At 39.4% G+C, this 24,431-nt stretch overlaps 1 protein-coding gene across 4 annotated transcripts in view; it reads left to right on the top strand.

Annotated features, from left to right (window-relative positions):
• DIDO1 (death inducer-obliterator 1) overlaps positions 1 to 23,818 on the top strand; it is a 75,062-nt gene extending 51,244 nt beyond the window's left edge. For all 4 annotated transcript variants that reach the window (XM_019548239.1, XM_019548238.1, XM_019548240.1 and 1 more), the window contains 9 exons: positions 1,545 to 1,704; positions 2,646 to 2,762; positions 3,137 to 3,244; positions 3,540 to 3,675; positions 4,094 to 4,643; positions 5,619 to 5,772; positions 7,353 to 7,442; positions 8,139 to 8,334; positions 18,639 to 23,818. In XM_019548239.1, coding sequence (XP_019403784.1) covers positions 1,545 to 1,704; positions 2,646 to 2,762; positions 3,137 to 3,244; positions 3,540 to 3,675; positions 4,094 to 4,643; positions 5,619 to 5,772; positions 7,353 to 7,442; positions 8,139 to 8,334; positions 18,639 to 22,054 — 4,927 coding nt within the window. In that variant the 3' untranslated portion in view covers positions 22,055 to 23,818. The remainder of the gene's footprint in view (positions 1 to 1,544; positions 1,705 to 2,645; positions 2,763 to 3,136; positions 3,245 to 3,539; positions 3,676 to 4,093; positions 4,644 to 5,618; positions 5,773 to 7,352; positions 7,443 to 8,138; positions 8,335 to 18,638) is intronic.
• The last annotated feature ends 613 nt before the right edge of the window (positions 23,819 to 24,431 follow it).

The raw sequence follows: 24,431 nt of genomic DNA, 5'->3' as shown, positions 1-24,431 counted from the left end.
TTGTTTTTCTTAAAGGGCCAGAGCTGGCTCAGACAAGGCACCCATGGAGGGATTGGGAGAGCGGGGATTTCCCCCCTCCCCACCCCCGCAGCACCTTAAGAGTCAGGGCTTTTTTTAAACAAGTGTCGGGAGCTGGGGCAGGCAAGGCAGCCATTGCCAGGCTAGGAGGAGTGGGTGGGGGATGGGCCTGGCCTGGCTGATTCAGAGATTTGGCAGCAGCCAAAATCAGGAATTGGGACAGTCGAAATTAAATCACTGTACCCCCGAATCAGCCGAATCCGAAGCAAATACCAGCTGCTTTGCACAGGTCTAACAAGCAGCTGTGACCTGCATGTGGCCAGAAATGCAGCCTGGCTCCGTGTAGAGTAGTGCCCTGCAGGTGAGTCTTTGGAGGGCATGGGTCGGGGGAGAGGTGAGGGAGGGAGTGGGGCAGGGGCAGAGGTGAATGGGGTACTAGGGCCAGGGTGGGTTGTGGGACGGAGCCGCGGGCAGCTTGTCTAGTGGTGCAGAGGTAGGGGCACATGCTCCCTGGATTTATGCAAAGGGTGAAGGTGGGCTGCCTGCTGTGGGCTGGGGCTCTGTCCTACCGACTTTTCCCTTGGGAGCCACATGCTGGCTGGGCTGCGCATCCCCTTGCAACCTAGCGGTGGGAGGGACAACATGGTGTCACATGGCTCCCAGGGCAATGGCAGCAGGGGGCAGAAACCCAGCCCACAGTGGGCAGCCCAACTCTGCACACAAATCTGGGGTGCATGTCCCCCCCCATGCCTCCTCTAGGGTTGCACGCAGCGGCGGGAAACTGCCCCCCCAATACCCCTGGACAAGCCTCCTGCAGCTTTGTCCCATGATTTGCCTTGGCCCCAGGGCCCCAATCACCCCTGCCCCACTCTCTTGCTCACTGTGGGGGCCTCACTCTGTGCCCCCCTGCCCCTTCCCTCTCCCCACTACCCCTTTGCTCTACAGACTTGCCTGGTGGGCACTGGGGGTGGTGGTGTGCGTGTCTGCTCCTGCCCCTCCTGTGCCACAGCCCCCTCAGACCTGCTGCTGCCTCTGACTCCTGAACCACAATACCCCGCATTCTGCCAAGGTGTGCAGGGACCCGCACGTCCCCCATCCCCTGGGCTCCAAACCCCACACCTTCACAAATTCCCCCCCTATACCCCCACCCCCCCCCCAACCATACAAAGTACCTGCATAATTCTGTGTAATTTTGAGTTTTTATCTGTACAATTAAAATCATGATTAATAGTGACTATTTTTTTAAAATCATGCTGAAATTTTTAAATCATTTGACAGCCCTATTGATTTTTAAATTAAAGCAAGTAAAGTTGGTGAATGGCATGAAGACTATTTTAATATCATCTTTTCATTTTTCGTGCTTGGGAGATTTACCTTTTGTAAGGGAAGAAATACTGTGCTTGGTGAATTTTGAGTAGTCTCAGTGAATTCATTCTTTTGTTACAAAACACTGTAGTTAAGATTGCAAAACTTTTTTGTAATGCCTGCAAAAAGTATAATAATGATTTGGCATTTTTCCCCCCTAGGGTCAATGATAGTGATGATCTGGTCATGACAGAGAATGAAGTAGGGAAGATCGCACTAAATATTGAAAAGGAGATGTTTAACCTGTTTCGAGTTACAGACAACCGATATAAGAGTAAATATCGCAGCATCATGTTCAATCTCAAGGATCCAAAAAATCAGGTCTGTGTTCTGGTGAAGTACCAGGTATATACTAAAACATATGAAAACTCTTTAACACTAAAAGCATCTTGAAGCTTAGTCTGTCAAACTCCCCCTTAATATTCTACTTTTTAAGGGAAAAGACTTATCAACTAAAGCTATTTAAAATGTTTTCACATCTTGATTTAAAATCCTACTTTTATGTTAAAGTGATTCACAAAGTTTTTGTCTGTGACCCATTCATTTTTATGTGATTTAAGAATACCATCCTGTCTTTAAATGATATTTGGTAGAAACGTCAAGGGTTTCTGCTTTTATGACACCATATGATACACGTTACATAGTAGATCAGGGTGGGCAAAATGCAGTCTATGGGCCAGATGCAGCCTGTCAGGCCATTCTATCCAGCCCATGGAGCCCCTAAACAATTTAGAAAATTAATATTTATCAGCCCCTGGCTGCCTGTCATGCGGCCCTCGATGGCTTGCCAAAACTCAGTAAGTGGCCCTCTGCCAAAAATAATTGCCCGCCCCTGTAGTAGATACACATGGCTGTTAGACATGCAGTCATGTCGACATGGTTTTAAAATGATCTGTTGTGAGAAGATTTGGCATTTGAGAATACCAGAAACTGATATTTTTATTTCCAGAACAAGTATAACAGGTAGTGATTGTTAAATATTTCCTTGCACCGTTTCTGACGCTTTTAGCCCTTCCACTAGAGAGATTTACTTAGCGATGAGGATAGTTCATTCTCCATGCACGTTCACTTTGACCTCTGTGCTTACTAAGCCCTGCAACTTGTGCTTACTAAGCCCTGCAACTTGTTTACGCTTGGTACTTTTTAACTTAGAACTAATAAATCTGAGAATTAACATTCAATCTTCTGAAAAAACATTTCCCATATTATCTGGTCAAGCAGGTACTCTTATGCACAGCAATAAAGTAGACTTTTGTTTACAGGGTCTTTTCCATCGTGTTCTTCGTGGAGAAATTTCATTGACAAAGCTAGTGAGAATGAAGCCAGAAGAGCTTTTGTCTAAAGAACTATCTGCATGGAAGGAGAAACCAATCAAATCAGTAAGTAATTTAGCTTTGTTTCAGACATATTTCAAAGGAATTCTTGGGTCTTTTGTTGTTCAACTGCTTTCCAGAGGATTTTTTTTTTTGTCATTCTTTTCACAAAGGTTTGTTTGTTAATATTTGCCTTGAGCAAAAATAATGGAAGACTAATCTATTTTGTAGCTGTCCGAAAGTACTGAAAGTAAACGTCATAAGTACAAAAGTGATACCAACATAAGACACCTTGCAGGGATCATTTGATCTCAGCAGTATTCCTGCCCAGAGCAGAGGGGTTGGACTTTGATCTTTTGAGGTCCCTTCCAGCCCTTAATTTCTATGATTTCTATGAAATGTGAGCTTTTTATTACAGTACAATGTTATGTTTTTTGTAGATTATGGAGTCAAGAAGTAAATCTTGTGAAAGTAAAAAATCAGCCATAAAACAAGAAACAATACCAGATGTGAATATGGAAGATTCTCCACCAGTGTCTGATTCTGATGTAAGTATAAAGATTTGTGTAAGCACGCAAAACATTGAAGAAAATAGATGACATCTGGTACTGTATGTTATTCATCAGCAATATATAGTTTCTAAGCATTTTCTTCAAGGATTTGCCTTTTAATGTTGGGAAGAGCACCATGCTTAATGTGCACAGTATTACAGATGCTGTTAAAATCAGGCGTTATTTTATGTTTATCAGATGGCATTATTTTATGTTTAAAACAACTGCAGCTAAATTGATTCCAAAGACCTTGGTATATTGAAATGATTAGAATTTTTTTGTTTCTTCACAGGAACAGCAGGAGTCATCCCGAGCTGCCATGGATCAAAACAGTGCTCCCTCTCTGGATGTTTTCAGCAGTATGTTAAAGGACACGACAAGTCAGCATCGAGCCCATCTTTTCGACCTCAACTGCAAGATCTGCACTGGTAAAAAGAATTAGTTTTAGAGAAAAAGTTAACTGAAGTCTGCATATAAGAATTCCTACATGTAAAGAGAAAATTCAATACTCATTAAAGTCAACAGGAAGATGCCTTCTGACTTCTGTCGCTAGAAGCAGGACCGAGCCTGAGTTGTCATGTACCATTAAGTGAATATAAACTGGTCCTCCTGGTAGTTGTGTAAAATTTGTATAGCAATCACTTTTTTTCCATATCTTCCTTGGCACAGTCTTTTATTCAGGCATTTTTAAAAATCCTTTTTGATGAATATAACCAATTATATTTTCCTTTTCTAAGGATGATAGAAAAATGCTTAATTACAGATTATATATAAATATATTTTTTTCTTTAATATGTATTGCCCTGTGGTGAACAGTAACTAAAACTTTTTTAAATTAATTTACAGGTCAGATTTCAGCATCTGATGATGAACAAGCACCAAAGAAATCAAAATTATCAGCAACTTCTACTAAAAAGATGGAGCAAAAATCAAAATCAGAAATGCAGCCAAAATATGAAAGTTCTACACCAATGACAACTGCAGAGCCTGATAAAGAGAGAGAACCTGAAAATACAGTGGAATCTGAACTTGGATCTGGAACAGAAACAGTTTCTCAGACAAATTTGGAAAGAACTTACTTTTCTGCAACACAGGGACAGAATAATACAGAATCTTCTCTATCTGAAGAGTCCTCCATTTATCCTACTTCCTGTCCTGGAGGGGTTGTCACTACTGTTACTGTATCTGGCAGGGACCCCCGGACAGCAATGAGCAGTTCTTCGGGTTCTGCAGCTGCAGCATTGCGTTCCAGCCCTGCACCTGACAAAGTTTCTGCGGGAGAAACAAAACAAGAAATACCAAAATCTGTTTTAACAGCTCCCAAATCAATATTAACAAAACCAACATCCTCACCAGATCCAAGATATTTGGCTGTTCCACAGTCACCAAATATCAAGTACGTAAATTTGATACCAAGTCAACCCTAGCCCTAACCCAAGCTACTGACCCTTTAACATTATTACCATCTTTTACATGGGTGTGTTTGTGTTCAGGAGAGAATTTCAGACTTCTGAATGCATGTGAGCTGACTCAAAAGCCTTTTATCATCTTCTTGCTTGCCCTCTCTGGTTGTTACAGTCTTCCTACAAAGTATCCATATGTTTTACATTAACAATAATAGATTTATAAATGTAGGTGAGTGGAAAAATAGACTTGAAAGTGTAGTGTGTGTGGTGTGTGCATACAAGTGTACACACACCCTTTCTTACTCCAGATTTATATGGAGATAGCAAAAGAAGAATTTCATTCTACATTATTGTTTCTTTTTTTCTGCTTACAGCAAGGTTGATTTAGTAAAAGGATTGGATCACTTATGCAGTGTACATATGATAGGAAGTGCAAAAAAGTTCTAAAATGTTGATAAACCAGGCTTTTTTTCCCTTCTTTTGCTTTTATTTTTGTTTCATTTTTTGAAAGACAGCCTTTACTTGTAGTTATATTTAGCTTTTTAATGTGAAGTTTACAAACTATTTAGTACTCATTTAGTGAAAGATGCTTAATCCAGTTCACTTTACAGTTGTACAACACAACAGTTGCATCCTTTTATTGCCCATCTCCACACACATGCTTTTATTTTCAATATCCCAGGGCAGAGGGTTGGACTTGATTTCCTGAGGTCCCTTCCAACCCTAAACATCTATGAAATCTCCATGCATTCTTCTACTAAAATCCAGTTTGTTTCCTAGCAAAGTTTATATAGATAAATTATATAAGTCTTTCACTTACTTGGATTCCTTGTAAATAAAGATGTTTACATCTTTGCAGCATATTTATTCACTTGCTAAAAATATATGAAATAATTCAGGGTGGACAGTAGAAGATAAAAAAAAAAGTTCACTTCTGACCTTCCCTCCATGTTTGTGTCTTGCAGTGTCACAGAGGCACGGTCACCTCAGGATGGAGATACTTCCCTCTTTCTCTCTCGTCTCAGCACCATTTGGAAAGGATTTATTAACATGCAAACTGTGGCAAAATTTGTCACTAAAGCATACCCTGTCTCTGGGTGTTTTGAATATCTTAGTGAGGTTAGAACACACTGTGTGTATAAAATAAAGCAGTATTTCCTATTATAAAGATTTTGGTCACTTGCTGATTGTTGTCACAGTGCAAATATATCAGAACTAAATGGCATCACTTTAATCACTTCAGTAAAATTGTTTTCCTTAGCATGCTAATGTGAAAGCTATAGAAGTAAGAGAGAGGCCTTTTAACCACAAATAAACTGAGAGATCTCAAATATTTTACATTACAACTGTCATTTCTAATTTACTATTGACTGAGTACAAACTTGGTGTAAAACATGATTTAATATTGAGCTGACTTGAGCTTATCAGATATTTGCTTAATTTCAACACTTCTGCAATATTCCTGAACAAATTATTCAGGAATTTAGTTTAACTTTCCCTTACTCTAACACCAAATACATTACAATACTGAATGAATGGATATTTTGTGTAAACAGCCTCTATACTTCTTTAATACTGGTAACAGTGTTAACACACAACTTCCTTGTTGAACATACAAGTATTTACAGAGTAGTTGTAGGATAATCAATGATAACTTCAAATAAGCATCTTTTACATGTATTAGTTATTGCACTGGACAAATTAAGTGTTTTCTTTTTATGTGACCAATATTCTTACTTTTAACCATCTTTAATTGTGCTATGGGAGAGTTATTTAAATTGAAAGATTCTTACTATGTGGATACAGTTGCAGTGGGCTCCACAGGTTAGGTTTGTGTCAATTCACACATTAGGCCTGTGTGAAACCCAGTGAAATGTTGAAATTTTGTAGGTCCAGTAAAAAAAGGTTTGATTTTCATGTTACTTCTGACCTGCATGACTTTTACTTAGGCTTCTAAATGTGTAATGTGTCAACAGTTTGCAGCATATTTTTTTCACATTTAAAAATGCATTCATTTTTGTTTAGAGCAACTGTGAAGTGTAGTTCTACAGTTCTAAAACGAATGCCCATTAAAATTTAATTTACAACAGAAAAAAGGCCTTGGGATCCCTGAAATCCTGTAACAGGAATTATGGCCTTGTTTTCAGCTTCACTTTGTGAAATGCTGTTTTAAAGTCTATGGCTGGTGCTTAAGTCACTCTTTTCTTGTAAAAAACAGTTATTTAAAATATGGCGTCTACTTAAAACTTCTTTAGGGCTAGTGTTTAAAAATACTTCTGCTGCTAGACTTGATGAGCTGCTGATGAGGAGAGCTACAGCTATTTCATTTTTTTAATATAAAATTTAAATTTTAATAACTATTCACTGTATCATTTAGCAAAGGCAGTCTCCAGTCAAAACAGTATGCATCTCTGAAGTCACTGGTTCCTAAATTACACTAAAGCCTCTACTTCCTAGCGTGCAGCATCTCTGAGATTGATGGTCCCCAATCTTTGCTGGCCAAGGGGCAATATTACCAACCAAGGAAACTGCCATGGGTAGCAGCATACTTTACTCTTCCCCATCTTTAACATTTTAATTTCCTTTGGCTGCAAACAGTATTTGGGGACTGTTACACTAGGCTACTGGGATTGGGAATCTGTACTGCTCTTAAACAATATGGCTTTGTCTCATATTGCCATCTAATGCTTCTTGTTTAGGATTTACCAGATACAATTCATATTGGTGGGAGGATCTCGCCGAAGACAGTCTGGGATTATGTTGGCAAGCTCAAATCTTCTGTTTCTAAGGTACTCATTTAAAATCCTGTGTGTAGTAGTGAAGAAGAAAATTGTAATATAAATGACAGAGCTACCACACTTTTGATGATAGATACTAGATAACACTAGAAATGACCTGAGATCCAAGAATAAAAGTTGATTAAAAGTTCATGCTCCAGATTTTTCTTCAATAGATCCAATTTTTAAACTTCTGTATTCTGAGCATCTTGAGTTTTTTGATGCTCTACAGTGAAAAATGGCTCAAGCTCCTCAGTTACTCTTTATCTTTGAGTAAATGTTCTAATAAGTGAAACAAAATTTCATTATTTTGTAAACTGTTTAAACGTGAGTTTGAAAGAATAGGAAGTATCATCCAATATATGCAAGAAATGTTACCATTAAAAACACTTGAAAAATGGAAAATGTGCATAATAGAATATGAATTGCTATTGAAATGCATAGTGTCTTCATTTCATTCGTAATCCCTAAATGTTATTAGCTTTGATATTGAGATATACAGAAGTATCTTATGCTTTTTAAATTAAAATAATAATAATTTGAGTTTGCGATACCAATGTTGGTTACTGTATTGCCGTTACGTTGGAAATTAGAGTTGTCATTGCCACCATTTATAGATATTGATAATTCCCAAAAGTGTCCCTCCCCACACTTTTTTGCTAGTGTAGCAGTAGTTAAACATTTTCCCCTTGTACTTCTGTGTTGTAGGAGCTGTGTTTGATTCGTTTCCATCCTGCAACAGAAGAGGAAGAAGTTGCCTATATTTCTCTCTACTCCTATTTTAGCAGCCGTGGTCGTTTTGGTGTTGTAGCTAATAACAACAGACACGTGAAAGACCTCTACCTGATCCCACTGAGTGCTAAGGACCCAATTCCATCCAAACTCTTGCCCTTTGAGGGACCAGGTAAGCAACAGATTTGTGGGAAGTTACATAGTACTCCTCTTAATCATACCAACAAGCATTCTGTCTAAGCCAAATGATGATATTGGATCTAGGTGTAATAGATGCTCTCATGTAAGTACCACTGGAAAAAGTAATCCATTATATAATGACAGTTTTAAAAGAAAAAAAAAGCAGCTGGTAAATTGGCAGTAGAGTTGCAATGAGTCAGTTCTTTGCCTCCCAAGATAAAATAGCCTATAATTTATGTAGCATTACTTCTAAAAATTCTGTCCACTATTATGAGTTTGAATTCCCCCATCAAACTAGATATGTTGAGTGATAAAACCCACCCACCTCAACCTGCATATGACAGTCTCAAGCCAGCAGGAAATTATAACTTTTGCCAAGCAGAGGAGTCAAGGTACCTACTAAGATGAAAGGTAATATTTGGAACAGCCTCACTGCATCATCAGTTTTTGCGAAGTATGACCCACATTTGTGTGTGCATGTGTGTGAATGTGTGTGCACACGCATGCTTCAGCTCCGCTGTTCTGATGTGAATAAGCAAGCTTTAGCCAAATTATTCAGTCTCACACTAGCTTGATTTAAAAAACTCTAGCTGTGTAGTAGGTGGCAGAAAATGAGTGTACAGCCTTGTCATCCTAATCAGACATTTATTTCTCAAATAAACCCTTGGTAGCAAAGTTTAGCTTGAGTTTGCTCCTCAGTGAATGTGTGCAGCTTGGCGATTGAGTGAAGTGAGAATGAGGGGGTATGAATTCAGCCCTGAGATGTCATTACTTGGTGTTGAATCTGACACCATCTAAGACTGACAATTAAGAAGAGTACAAATTGATTTTTCAAATGAGAGAATTCTTTTGGCACAAAGTAGCAACTTAAGAAGCTAACAGAGAATGATTTGCAACCTGAGGATCACTTGATTTGTCATTATAGCTATCTACAAAATGCTGTAAAGTCATGTATCATATCCTGCAGCATGCCAAGCTCCTTTCGTGAGAAACTGAATGTCCTCAACTCGTATATCGCAGGAATTAGGGTCTATTTGAATAATAAAATGTTCTCATATACTCCCTTGCTTGTGATGAGGTTTCATAATTGGGCCAGCTCTTGGTGCTCCCTGTCTGTCCTACACTGTCTCAAAAGTTCAATCTCTGGATCCTCAGTCACAGAGTGCAAGCAGGAAGTTTTAGCTTTCTAGCTATCCAACTGCAACTAAAAGGCCAGTGTCAGTTCCTTTCTATCTGTCTTGGGCATTTATATGATCCTCATTAGTATGGTATCTGAACACCTTGCAGTCCTTGATATGTTTCTCCTCATTGTGCCCTGCGAGGTAGACAAGTACTGTTGTTATTCCCCATCTTATGCCTGGGAAACTGAGGGACTCGTATAAAGTGACTTGGTCTAGGTCACAAAGAAGACCTTTGCCTGGGACATGGGCAGCCCAGATTCAGTTCTGTTTTTCAGAGTCGCCTAACCACTGGACCTTTCTTCAGTCACCACAAATGAAATGCACACAGAGTCCTTTCCTCTCTGAGCCATGATGAAATGGACTTCAGCCCATGAAAGCATGTGTGTGGGAGAGAGAGAGAGAGAGAGAGAGGGGAGAGTAGTAGATTTAGATATCTAATTTGCTTAGTGTGCATCTAAGATGCAAATCTACCCCACCTTCTCCATGATGAACAAGAAAAGGACTAGCCTACCAATTGTTGCCAAAGAACTCCAGTTCCCTATAAACATAATAACTTAGAAAGGCACTTGCAAGATCTGTCTTTTCTACAAGCCATGTTAAAATCTGACTTTACTTAGCTTTACACACTCCCTTTATCAGTTTCTTTTAATTGACGTTCTTTAATTGCAAGACTATAGTGTATGTGGTTAAGATGTTTCACTTAACTTTTCTTAGTTGGATTTTGCAATGTGAACACTTTCTGATTAAAATTTGATTAGCATGGGACAAATCTAAGGTGAAACTCACTTCAGCACTTACGGGACCCTAAGCATTTTGTGCCAAACTTAAGTGAACTTTATCCAAGACGCAGTTCTCAGTTTAATTAGGCTACAGTTAGATAAATATATATTTCTAAAACGTTGTCTTGCTATTGAAATCTTTCTCAAATTTCAAAATGTAACCAACCCTTTATTATTGATATTTCAACCAACACTTGTTTTAAAATCAGCATTATTTTTATTGACTATGTGGCCATTCACAAACAGAAACATTGTTTGCTTGTGGGTTTTTTGGTTTTGTAGTTCTGTTGGGGGTGGGGGCGTATAGATGATACTTTCTTAAGTTGGTTACAGCTTTGAATTCGTCAGACTTGCATGCCCAACTTGAGACAGTAGGGGCCTTAATATTAGTCTCAGAGCCTGCAAATCAGGTCTGTTCAAGGCATCTCAGGCTGGACATCCCAAATTATTAGTTACTTTTGGACAATCTTGGCCTGTTGCGATATGTACTTTGTGGTACAGGTACCTCTGATTTTATTTTTTTTTATTATTACTATTATTTTTTTGCCCTCTCTGCTCACTTGCTGACAAGGATTCTTGTGTTTAGAGAAGCACAAGGTCTCTAGAGGAAGGGGAACTCATTTGTCACTCAAAGCATGTTTTAGGTTTGCTGTTGGACTCCAGAAAAATGTATATCAGTCTCCAGCAACCTTTAATTGTTAGTAGGGATGCAGGGGGTGAAATAAGGGATTTTTTTTCAGTCAAATGTCCTATTCTAGATAGGTCTTGATAACAACATTTAAGGAACTGTGACTTCTTTTCATTTCTCTGTTTTAGTTTGCTGAAATATTTCCTGGTTATCAAAAACTAGTGTCGGGAAAATTTAGATTGTTGAGGTTAGATAGTTACATCTGAAAGGATTTTTCTAATATATTTTAGTAATATTGCTCTTCAGCATGCCTGTGTACAAATGAAAACATTTTGGGGGTGTCAAACTAAGCTAATTAGTATTTTAATAAGATTAGTCCAACATTTGTATTGATTTACAAACAGAAGAGTCTGAAAATTTAGTTGAAGGATAAATGAATACCACTTTTGGGTACAGAAAGAGAGGGCAAATAATTTAAAAGTAACTTTTATGATCCTTCTACTTTTGCCAGTAGTTTACTAACAAATGTGAAATGATTTTAATAGTTATACTTAATTGCATTAATATTTTTAAAATGCATAGTAAAGGAGTAGTGAGGGTTTTCAGGTAAGCACATTTTTCTTCTCTGAATATGTCTATGTATTAAAATTATTCCTTAAAATAATGTAATCCACATTTTCAGATATTCAAATGGAATTTATCATTCATTCTTTTTCTTCATAATCAATAAAAGTATTTTATGGAAACTGGTTGTTGTCTCTTAATTGAATGCTGTAGTAGTTGTTTGTAACAGTCTCATTGTACCCTTAATTACAGTTTAACAATACACAAAGTATATCAGAAAGTCTGTGATGGAAAATACAATTATAAGCAAGCAAGTAGCTGTGGTAAACAAGATAACATTTTTTTTTTTAACTGCCATTCCAGAAATACTAGCTAGAAAGTATGAGAATTGTGCAGAATTACAGATTATGAGTTTTCTGTTAGGCTGATATTGGGGCACATCTAATGACATCCTGAAAAGATGTCATACCTAGAAACTTCACAAAAACAAACATCTCCCCCCGCCCTTTTTTTTAAATTAGGGTTTAAAAATGGAAAGGGGGGGAGACATGTTCATTAGTTATATCCAGTAGTTCAGATAATGAGTACTTCTATCATCTGGCTCTTCTAGGTGTTTTTTTTTCCTACTAGAAGTTTTTTGCATGTTGATGTTTCACATCCAAATAATTGTCTGAGTTTCTCATACACACACAATGAACACTTTGGGGGGAGCACCTTTCATCTGAAGCTCTCAAAATAATTTTGCAAGGGAAGGTAAGCAGTTGTACAGAAAAAAGTGCAAAGATGTTCTACTGTGCCTTTATCCACTGGAGTCGGCTGCCATATAACATGGATTGAATTTAGCAGGAACGCAGATCTAAATGAGGAAGACATATTAGAAGCTTTAAAATGGTGCGTCTCACGGCTTCATGTTTACCGGTAATGTGTTTTTCAGTATGATCACCGTTCACTTGTTAGGAGTCTTATTTAAGGAATCATTTTTGTTAGGTGGTTTCACTTAGGACATCTAACCTATTCTGCTGCACCACAGCGGGTTTCATTGATCTTTGAATTGTCCCTAAAAAATGGGTCAAATTTGATCTCAAATATCTAGTGAGGGTAATGTCACAGTATTTTCAATAGACTTTTTCTGTATTGTGTCATTTTTTGTATTGTATGCCTATGGATCCTGCTTTTGGACTAAGACCCCATGCTGCTACATGCACATGTTTTAGTGTCTTGCTTTAACATAACTCCGTTACTACTATTTCCCCTCCAAGTTTGACAGAAAATGTCTCCCTGCCCATTTGATATAATTTCTTTTTAAATATTATTGAAAGTCCTTTTTATATTTTTCTGTAAATTTAGTGTAAGACTTTTGGGGGAAAAAATCCTTTTTATTCTTCAGCTGCTCCTGGATTTTGTCTGTTCTTAAGATACAGTATCTAGAGCTTTAGACACTGTATTCCCATGCAGGTCTAATGTGTGCTGAATGAAACTGGAGTTACTATATATTCTGTTCTTACAATCACAATTCTATTACGATCCTTTGTAACGATTTCTTTTGTTGTGCCATGGTTGGATTTTGACCCCAGTTCAGTAATGCCATCACAAACATCTGTATCTCCCTACTTCTTCACTTGTGTTTTCTCCCACTGAACATTCATGTCTATTTGTTCCTTCAATCACAATACACTCGCATCTGACTTTGACTTCAACTCTCCTCTCTTTATTGTCTGTAAATAGGATTAGCATATTCTCAAACCCGTCCAGTAGGCTTGTAAAGAAAACAGCAAATAGTCATAGAGCCAGAGTGGACATCTGCAGCTTGCAACAAACATCTCTTGCAGACTTAACATTGAAGCTCCTAATATGAAAGGATTAATAATTGCTGCTGGGTCATTTATTAAGCTAGTTGTACAACACCAGTTCAAAGCTTATTGTAAGAATGTGACAAAAAAAACCTCACGTCCCGTATCTCACTGATTCTTTCATTCTGCGTGTGTATGTTAACATAATGCAGCATTGCAGGCTCTGGGTGGAAACTGGCATACCTGAGTTAAAATATAACTACTCAAGTGCTAGTTTTAAACGGCCTGATTTGCTACAAGTAAGAGTTTAAGTGGAGCAGGAGTTACATATGTAGCCAGATTAAAAGTCTGTAAACTTGATTTACTGGAAAAGAAGCATGTAAGTGAAAAGCTAGAAAATCCTTATTTTCTTAGCCACAATTATAGGGTCTGGGTCAAATTTGGCAGCTGACTTTCAGATGTGTGCTGGAATAAAAGTGTTTTATAAAAAATTAAGCATTAAAATTTACTTGTTGATTTTACTTTGTGTATGGTACAGCCTAACTTCCTTTAAGTACTTTTAAAATACTTTACCACTTGAGAGCCACTTATAGAATAATTGGAGGTGGAAGCTAAAATTTTCAAGCCTTAGTGCCTAAAATAATTAGGGCATTAAAGCCATATTTTGATCTCTACACAGAAGAGGTCTGATCTTTTGAAGTATAGACCCACCATCAAATCACCTTGATTCAGTGTGACATGGAGAGGTGGTGAGCACTTATGACAATGAGATCCTAGAAAGAAGATCTTTTCCCAAGAACAGTAATCTATAATAGTGTGTCGAGTTCTATCCCAGCTGATTTCCTGTCTCACCTCACCCTCCATGTCATCTTTCCCACTAGAAAATAAAGATTATCTGCAAGCCCAACTTCTTCCAGTGCAGCCTGCCTCTTCTTTCCCAGTACTGATCATTTTCAGCAACTAAAAAAAAATATCCAAGAGGGGGAAAAAACAACTGAGAACTTTTATGAAACCCAAATACAGATATCCAAGGAGAAACTTACAGGCAGGTACCTGGAGGGTTAGCACTTGTATAATAAACTGAAACAAAGGCATGTTTACTGTCATAGGGAAAAATACTGTCCCACTAGACACAGAGATTTTAAACTCATTGCTTATGGGACTTTGCCCCCGCCATTTATAACTAGGAATTGGTTTTGATTGGATGCAGAGGGGTCTTATCACAGACCATGCGTGATACAAACGATACATGATTTAGCCCACATCTGAGCTGCAATGCTTGGGAAGAACTATGCAGATTTATGTATCAAGACAGTGTCTATAGGATTATGCCTGAATGTTGTCTCTATGAAATAAGTGTTTTGTAAAACAATCTTTTAAATGTTTGCTTTTAATTCTAACTAAGGCTGCATCCAGATGAGTGCAACCGTGTGGTTAAGTGGCACTGCAGGCATGTCTGTGGCATCACATACTGCACGTTCAGCTGTTTTCTATGCTGCAAGGGAGGAGCATGGGTGTTTTTTGGGTTCGGGGTTTTTTGTTGGTTTTTTCTGACCCCTGGATATCCAGGGGTCAAAAAAAAAGTGCAAAGAAAAAGCTGAGAGGTGCACACAGGGGCAGCATGCGCCAGTCAAAACTGGGGCTTGGTCGGCCGCAGCCATGCTCTGGTCAGCTGCCAGCCAGGCGCTGAGCAGCAGGATCACCACTGCTGCAGCCCCCGGAGGCCCCCAAGATCCCAGGTAAGGCTGCTGGGGCCAGCACAGTCCTGGCCCCAGCCTCTCCTACCCCGCACCCAGCGTAACCTACCGTGTGCCACAGGACGCAGGGCACAGGTGTTCCCCCAAGACAGCTAGTGGTGGCACATGGTGCACTGCTGTTAGTTGTCCCTAGGGAACCAGCTGCCCACGCTCATGTGGACATGGCCTAAGGTGCCACCCTGCCCTACCTTCTGCCAGTCTCTGTTCTGAGGAGTGTTTCCAGTAGCGCACCTCTTAAGGAAATGCTTTAGAGTAGTCTTGGCACTTAGATTTTTTGCAGGACCTTTTGATTAAGATGAATTCTGACCGACCACCTTTTCCTGGCTCCTTGGATAATGGCATGAAATTGAACTACAGCGGAGTTGTCCAGCTGCATTCGGACACATTCACTTGAGTTTGTAGAGAGGTGTCATTTTCCCCACAGTTAAAAACGGATCTCAAGAGATGCTAATGTTTAGCCGTACTCTAATTTATGTGTAAGCCCCTACAGCCATCTCTATTGAAGAAAGGCCTACCTCTGGCATATGAAGTGCAAGTGCCTCAGTTGGATTAATGTTTGACAGGCTACAGTGCCTTAATATTTCGAAGCTAAAGAATAGTATATAAGGATACCAGAAGAAATATCTAATGATAAATGTTTTGTGTGCGAGTGCTTTATATATGAACAAGAGTATTGATGAATGGAAATGTGCAGCAGTCACCTCAGAAGAAAATTTAAAGGCGTCTCATCAGCTCAAGAAAGAGAAGGACATGAAGATGTTTATTCTCTGCCTTCATTTAAATAGAACAAGTTAGAAATTTAAAATTGAAGTGTCATCACAAAAAGCTGCTTTAAATACACTAAGTTATATTAGATCTCACAATGCACCTTACACACACGCGCAGCTATTGAGGAAAGGCCGTTGGGAGGGAAAATCCTTATGCTTGAAGCATATACATTTCAACAGTATTTGTCATGCCCCTGCTTAAACTATTTAAGAAATGCTTTTTAGCTTGTTACAGCAAACTTCCTCATTAAAGCTCAAATCCTGACCTCGTTTGAGGTCAGTAATAGTTTTGCCTTTGTCTTCATTGCAGCTAAGTTTTCACCCCCCTCCTTTTTTTAAGGATTTAATTTAAGCATATGATTAAATATCATCCCTTCAGTGGGAATAGTTATGGTTAGTTTTAAGCATGACTAAATTGCTTTATCTTCTCAAAGGGTGTAAAGCTGCAGTACTTAGCAACAGTAAATTTAGAAAATGTTTGGTTTTTAAAACTTGAAGATAAATTTAAGGAAATAGTTGTAAGATGTAATGTGATTCGATGTCTACTACCATAAATGAAACAAGCATAAAATGTATGTAATTTTTAGTTGTTGCTTTCTTGGATATTAATATACTTGTGATCTTGAGCCCCTTAGGAAACAGTTTAGTTCCACAGTTTTTAAGTCTTAATGCTGAAGCTCAAGATATCTGGGATTACTATAACTAGAAAATTTAATCAGCCCATAATGCAGATTTGAAATGCAGTTGAGTACTAAATGCTAAAAAAAAGCTAATATTTATGAACATACTATACCTGTTGTACCCCTCATCTAAACTCAGAAAAATATGAAAAAGAGATTTGCCGTTTAACCACGAAGAATAGTTATCAATGTTGTTGTAGTGTTTGTTTTAGAAGTTAAAATTATCTATGGTAATTTACTAGCTGGATAGAAATGACAACTAATGACTAATATTTTGTGGGAATGATAGGGACTCTAGAGTAAAATTTAAAAAACATTTCTCCTCCCCCCATAAGTGTTTACCTCCAAAAATCCGTTTGCGCTGAATGCCTGTATACATTTAATCTCTTGCCATTTACATGACAATGAAATGTGCCCTATCGTACGCCCTGGATTATATATATAGCTTTTATAAGTATGAATACAAAATTGTGTGTACAGGGAAGGGAGAATAGCATTAAACAGAATACTCTGAAAGACATCCATAAACATCTCTCACAATGACTTCATATAATAAACCGTCCTGTCAATTTAGGATGGGTTTTTCATAGGATTTGATTTTGAAGCCTTTACTCAATGAGTACTTTTGTTGACTTGGTGGGACTACACTTGTGTGAAGGCTGCAGCTCTGCACATTTAATGTTGAATATGATGAAATGAGTCGCATGACAAAACGTGAACTATCTCCTTGTGCTTTCCTATGCCAATCCCATTCATAATTTCCTGCTTGTCCATTACTTTCATAAGTATTTTGAACCTCTCTTCCATGTTGCCCGTTTTTGGACTACACTGGCCAAATTGCTCCATTTAGTCTGCCTTTTTCCTTTGACTTTCTCTGGATGCACTTTGATCACAAAGCCTGCAAGAAATTGCCCGCAGATAATACTATGTAGAGGATCATTGCAGATTCCTGATATGTACGTTAAGGTTACTAGGATCAAATTGTACAATGGGTAATCTATATAATCATTTGATTTTATGGTTTATACCCTTGTCCTGCCTCCCTTTCCCTTTTATTGTTGGCTGTATTAAGGTATTGTATCTAGTCTTAATTTGTAAACTCTTTAGGGCAGTTAGCTTGTCTTTGTAACTGTTTGTAGAGGAGGCCTGAACCTGAGTAAGACCAAGTACTGCCATATTTCAAACAGTACAAACTTCAGATAATGTATAGAAAGAAGCCAGGTGAGCCAAGCCTTCCTAATATTTAAATCATCTTATTAGATAAATTAAGGATGTCTCCAAGTCTAATTGACTTAAAACTTATTTGCTTTTGGCCCAGTGATTCAGATAATGGGTATCTTACTGCTTGTGTGCAAAGAACTGTTCCATACCGTAGAATATTAAGTTCTCAAATACTTGGTTTTACATTTTTCCTCCCAATTTATATCAACATATAACAGTATATAGGGTGGGAATTTTTTTAAACCCCCACAAATACAAAGCTCCCTATCTTTTTGCACTCTTGTGAGTATATTAGTTTGTTATAATACACTAATGAATCTCTGGTTTTTATGCTTGTATAACAAATTACAACATAAAAATGTAGTTAAAGATTAAGCTTAACTGAACCATATTTTCTGTGTTTGATAATAGATTGGTGGTATTTAAATGATGCAAGACTGCTGTCTTAATAATCATTATTTGCATTTTTATTGTAATTTAGAAGTTTTGAATGCTTGATCTCTGCAGCTGGCTTTTCCTATTTTTATCTTTCTATTAGTATACAGTGTATTTACTGCTGGTCAACATTATTCTTCTTAACTTGCAAATGAACAGGCTACAGTGGTATGAAATAAAAAATAAGTGCTTCAAGTACAGAAAATTTTTTTCATATTAAGAAGTATTTGTTAACTCCAGCTGTTGCTAATATGTCCAGAAAAACGTCAGGGACGACAGCTTTTTAACTCGAATATCTTGAAGTGTACTAGTGCCGGTGAAAAATCTGACTGGGCAATGGATCATATGCAATTCAAATAGAAATGTCATTGTTTCTCTATGCTTTGCTATTTTTCCAGATAACATAGTTATTTGGGGGAGGGGGGTGTGTGTGTGTGTGTGTGTGTGTGTGTGTGTATTTATATATACATATAATTTTTGTTTTTGTCTTACAGGTCTCGAGTCATCTCGTCCAAATTTAATTCTTGGTTTAGTGATTTGCCAAAAAGGAAAACGCCCTGCCTCTGGCTTGGAGTCTGAAAAAGTAGAGGAAAAGCGAAGCAGACTTCAAGTACAGGAAGAAACTGATGTACCAACATATTCTAAAGCACCTGTAGCTTCACTGCAAGAAAAGAAACTTCCAAAATATGCAATCTATTCTTCAGATTCAGCTGCAAGTACAACACCACCTGGATCTCCACCACCTCCACCCCCACTTCCCATTCCAGAGCCATCTACAGTCACACCTTCAGTGTTAAAAATATTGTCGTCAATTAAAAGTGGAATCTCCTCCCCCATGACACTGCCAATTCCAGCTACAGCAACTGCAACAGGCACTGCCACAACTGCTCTGTCTTCCGCAACTTCATCTTCAAAAACAGCCACACCTCTTGAGCACATCCTGCAGACACTTTTTGGGAAAAAGAAATCTTTTGAATCTGCTGCCAAGGACTCCGAAACTGTGCAGTCTTCGAATCAGGAAGCTCAAGCTACCATTGGTGAAGGAGTATCCGCTGTTCCTTTGTTAGATCCAATTGTACAGCAGTTTGGGCAGATGTCGAAAGATAGAGCTATAGAAGAGGAGGAAGATGATAGACCGTATGATCCTGAAGAAGAGTATGATCCAGAGAGAGCTTTTGAAACAGAGACTGGTGAAAGTGAAAAACTCTATGATCTTGAAAAGCCCTCTGAAATATCAGAGCAAGAGGATGAAGCCTATGATCCAGAAGATGAAACTATCCTGGAAGAAGCAAAAGTCACTGTTGATGATTTACCTAATAAAATGTATGCTGATGCTAAAAGCAGTGTTTTGGAAACATCTGCCCCATTTGTGCCCGATATAGCTGCTACTTCATCCTTGGTAGAACAGCAAAAAATGCTGGAAGAATTAAACAAACAAATTGAAGAGCAGAAAAGACAACTGGAAGAACAAGAAGAAGCCTTAAGGCAACAACGAGCAGCTGTTGGTGTTTCAATGGCTCACTTTTCGGTGTCTGATGCTTTAATGTCACCCCCACCAAAATCATCCATAACAAAGAGTGAGTTGTTCCAGCAGGAGCAACAAACTGCAGAAAAATCAGATTTACCTTCATCTTCCAATCAGCAGGCACAAGTGGTGAACCAGGGCTGTGACCCAAGACAAATTAGAGATCCACGACAGGCAAGAAGGATGGTAGCAGAGAACAATGACAGTGCTGATTCTCGAATGAAGTCACAAATAGTACATAATGAGCTATCCACAAGAGAAATACCTCCAGCCAGTTATCCAGGTTCATTGCAGACTTCACTGGGCAAGGAAGATAAAACATTAATTTCTCCTGCTCCATCTGGTTATGGTGAGGATAAGTGGGTTCCGAGTGAAAAACCCCCTACGTTGTCTCCAAAAGATGCACCTAACATCAAATTTGAGAGAACTTCTCAAGTTCTTCCAGAAATTGTGAATCAAACAGCCTCTGGAGAAACTTCTGCAGCAAAACCTTTGCGTAAAGTCCTGCTTCCAACACCTCCAAGTACATCACTTCAGCCTAATTTCCCTCTGTCAAATGATGGTCAGTGCTTGCAAGATATGCATAAAGCACCATGGTCAAATGAGCCACAAGACATTAATTCCTCAGGAGGAAGGGATTCTTTTTCAAGCACAATGTTTATACCTCAGGAAAAGCCAGCTGGTCACTTTGAACCAGAGAGGGGTATGTCTTCATCACAGTATGAAGATCATAGAAATGCTCAATCCCATCAGTTTGCAGAACAGAATGAAACTCCTTCTGTTCAGAATGAGGGAGAAAGAGGATCTCTTCCCCAACACTTTGAAGAAAACCGAGGAGGGCCTCCATTCCCTATGCCTGGGCAAAAAGGAGCGCCTCCACCCTTGATGTTTGGTCCGCCTCACGGGCCCAATTTTCTAGGGCCGAGAGGACCAGCACCACAGTTTCCAGAAGAGCATGGTGCTTCTACGAATAATGATGGACAAAGAGGACCTCCACCAGGCAGGTTTGGAGGACAAAAAGGGCCTATTCCTTCATTATTTTCTACACAACATGGGCCCTCGCCTCTTTTTGGTGATAATAGGGGCCCTTCAGCTTCTTTTATTGGTGGTCCAAGAGGAATGTCACCATCACAATTTGAAGATCGGAGGGAACCTCACATGGAACAGAGGGAATTCCCAGATCCCCAGTATAATGAGATTAGGCCACCGGGACAGTTTGAAGGACCAGAACCGCCCCAGTTTATGGGCAACAGGGGAGGGCCTTCACCTTTTCCTTTTGGAGGTCAAAGAAGACCTCCCCCATCTCAGTTTAAAGGACAGAGAGGGGGGCCCCCACCATCTCAGTTTGGAGGGCCAAGAGGTCCACCTCCTAGTCATTTTGGGGGACCAAGAGGCCCTCATCCGAATCAGTTTGAGGGACAAAGAGGTCCAGCTCCAAGTCACATGCCAGGACCCAGGGGACTTTTGCCACAGCCGTTTGAAGAACGGAGAGGGAGTCCACCAAGATTTGCAAACCAGAGAGGTCCAGCACCACTTCAGTTTGGAGGACCGAGAGGAGCTGCACCAGTGTTTCCAGAACAAAATGAACCTCCCCCTTCTAGATTTCATTTCCAAGGACAGTCTCCACAAGGTATGAAGCCAACCCCAAGACCACTTCTAGACCTTCCAAGTCATCCACCACACAGAAAGGAGATGTGGGATGAAGGTGGGCCATCTACGTCACATTCAAATCTTTCAGGACAAGGACCTGAATCAGAAGCACAGTGGCCATCATCTGATTTCCGAGAGGGCAAAAACCTTGAATTTAGAGGTCAGGCTTTTGATGGAAGACAGAGAGAGAGATTTGAGGGAGGAAATAAAGAAAAGGGATTAGATGCACCAGAGTCTCAGCAGCCAGAGAACCGACAAGGCAGAGGGTTTGAAGACAGGCGAAGGGATCGAGAACATGGCAGACCTTGGGAAAGAGACCGTGGAAGAAACTGGAATAGGGACAGGGACTGGGAAAGACACAGGGACAAAGATTGGGATAAAAACAGAGAGAGAAACCAAAACAAGGATCGGGAAAAGGATTCAGAGCGGGCTAAAGAATGGGAACGAAACAGAGACCGAGAGCGAGCCAGAACTAGAGAGAGAGATTCCTACAGGAGGCGTGATAGGGATCGATCAAGAAGCAGGGACAGGGATCGCGATAGAGACAGAGATCGGGATCGAAGCAGAGAGAAAGATAGAGATCGAGAAAGAGACCGTGACAAAGACAGGGGAAGAGATCGTAAGGATCGAAGTAAAAGTAAAGAAACTGGTAAGGATTTGAAACCAGAACCACAAAAAGAAAGTCCAAAGCCAGCTGAAACAGAAGCGTCATCATCTTCCACTAATCAGTCATAGAAACAATTTGTAATTAGTTTGTACTGCATACATAACAATATGACAAAAAAGATATACAATAGCAAGAACTGACATAGCAATTCCTGTAAATACTGTATAGTTTTATCTTCACAAAAACGCTGTTGTAAAGCCAGCCTTACAAAACTTGTTGACAAATGAACAGTTTTTGAACTGTGAGTGAATCTATTCAAATATATAAATAAGAACATATTGGACTTTCCCTTGCTGCATTTTGTGCATAATGTTTTTCTTACAGAACTTCACAGGGTTAACTGTTCTGAAATTTTGTTTTTTCTACTTGCATCTTTATCTTAAAATTTCCATTTACAATTATTACAGAAATGGAAAAAGTCTACAAAGAGCATATTGCTTTTTAAGATTATAAAGTTATGTTTTCCAGTAACTTGAACTGTAATTTTATAAGAGAATTTAATCAAGACCTTAGGAGCCATACCTTTACATCTCATTTATGTAGTGTTTTGGTGTAAAAAATCGTTCCTACCGCACTTGCTTTACAAGAGGAGTCTGATATTGCTGTCTTGTGTTCTTACAATGGATGGGTTGTGTGTATTTAAGAAATGGCTGCAGAAGAACAGTGTTATTACTTATTTGCAACTGATGGAGTATTTGAATATGATGTTAAGCTTAAAAGTGCACTATCTTCCTTTTTATATAAAGGTATTTTGAGTTATGGAATCCAGCTATCAAAAATCCAGATAAGAAACACGGGCTTCTATATAAATAACTTTCATGAGGCTGCAAGGTTTTAAATGTCACTTTTTTGCAAACATATGACTAAAGCAAATGCAACACCTCTCTAATCAGTGGAGCTTTTAAAAAACATCAGAAACACATTGGCAAAGAGTTAAAGTTTGAATACATTGGGAAACCAAAGGAAAGAAAAACAGGTTGGTGAAATATGCTATGAAATCTATTAGCCTTGATTCATGCGGAACATAGTATTGGCAAAATGTCGCTAGAAATTTAAGAATTTTTCCACTTTTCTGTCATTTATAGTCAAGAAGGGTGTTGCTCCTGAACTAAATGTCAGTGCTTTTTGACAGTTCATAATGATGCTGGTGATGTCTTTAAAAGTTGTCCACGGGAGTATGCATATTTGAACAAAGCTTGAAAAGGAAAAGATGGTATTCATTGTAATGCCAGAACCTACGAGGGAAAGCAATTCACTGTGAAATGCAGTACCCTGCTACTTCTCATGTATACTTCAAGTACGTCATTCTGAAATGTGAAATAGAGAAGACCTGCTAATTTATTTGACCGTGTAAATTTACAGTTGGGTAAATATTTTGATATTTTTATAAAAATAGTTTTGCAAATGTAAAATTAGACTTTGATTAACATTTGCGCCTTGAAGTCTACATTAAAAGTAGCATTTATCCCATACAACGCACTACAGATTTCACACTTTACATTGGTGCATCTCTGAAGTCCTTGCACACCCAAGGACTTGGCTGATTGAGTGAGACCTGTTTCCTGAACCTGTAGTCAGAATGTTTCAAATGCAAAAAGGGGTGGTATTAAATGCAAACATCTATATGGTGTAAGATTTTTTTTAACAAGATGTTTCTAATTTAAAGACATACCTAAAAGTATGCAGAAATCAAGTGTGTTTGTTTAGGTTGACTTGATAGAAATTTCTGTACATTGTATTTTATATTGCAAAATATATCACTGTACATTTAAAATGTGGGACTTCACAGGTTTTTGTTACTGTAAGTAGAATAAACATCTACAGAGAAATGTCGTTTGTTTTTCCCCCCCCCCCCACCCGAGATGAATGTAGTTGCACCGAGCATCACTCGCAGGATTATTATGGGCGGAGGGGGGCACCGGGGGGCTGATGCTGGTGGCTGCTTCAACCTGCGCCGTCGCGCTGTGACACAAGCCGGGGCAAGGGGACCTGGGGTCTGACTGCCCGTGTCCCTTCTTAACACTTGCCATAAGGAAGGATGGCGTTTTGCAGAATAAATCCAACTGGCAACTTTTATAAATTGTACCCCTTCTGAAAGGTAATTAAAATCTTTCCTCGGGCTTTATTTCCCCGCTCGGCCATCACTGTAACAGATTCCCGCCGTGTTAGAGATGAAGCATCTTCCCGTTGAAACCGCTACAGGCTCGTGCCCCCCGCTCGGGCACTACCCGGGCCGCCGGCTTGCGCTGTCCGGCCATTTTTGCTAGACAGACGCTGGATGAACGGGTGGACGCTTTCGCGAGGCGGGAGCCGCAGGGGTGGCCGGCAGACATGTCATCGCATCCGTCCTGCCGTCTCCAGTCCCTCCTGCCAGGCGCGGCAGGGCTGCGGGGGCAGCCTGTGCCCGAGGGGCGGCCCCAGGCCCGGCCCGGCCCTGCCCCCGGC

The sequence above is a fragment of the Crocodylus porosus genome, unplaced genomic scaffold (genome assembly GCF_001723895.1).
Source record: "Crocodylus porosus isolate Cpor-Errol unplaced genomic scaffold, CroPor_comp1, whole genome shotgun sequence".
NCBI lineage: Eukaryota > Metazoa > Chordata > Crocodylia > Crocodylidae > Crocodylus > Crocodylus porosus.
The sequence above is the reverse complement of the archived record's forward strand: the minus strand, read 5'-3'. Positions and strand labels throughout refer to the sequence as shown.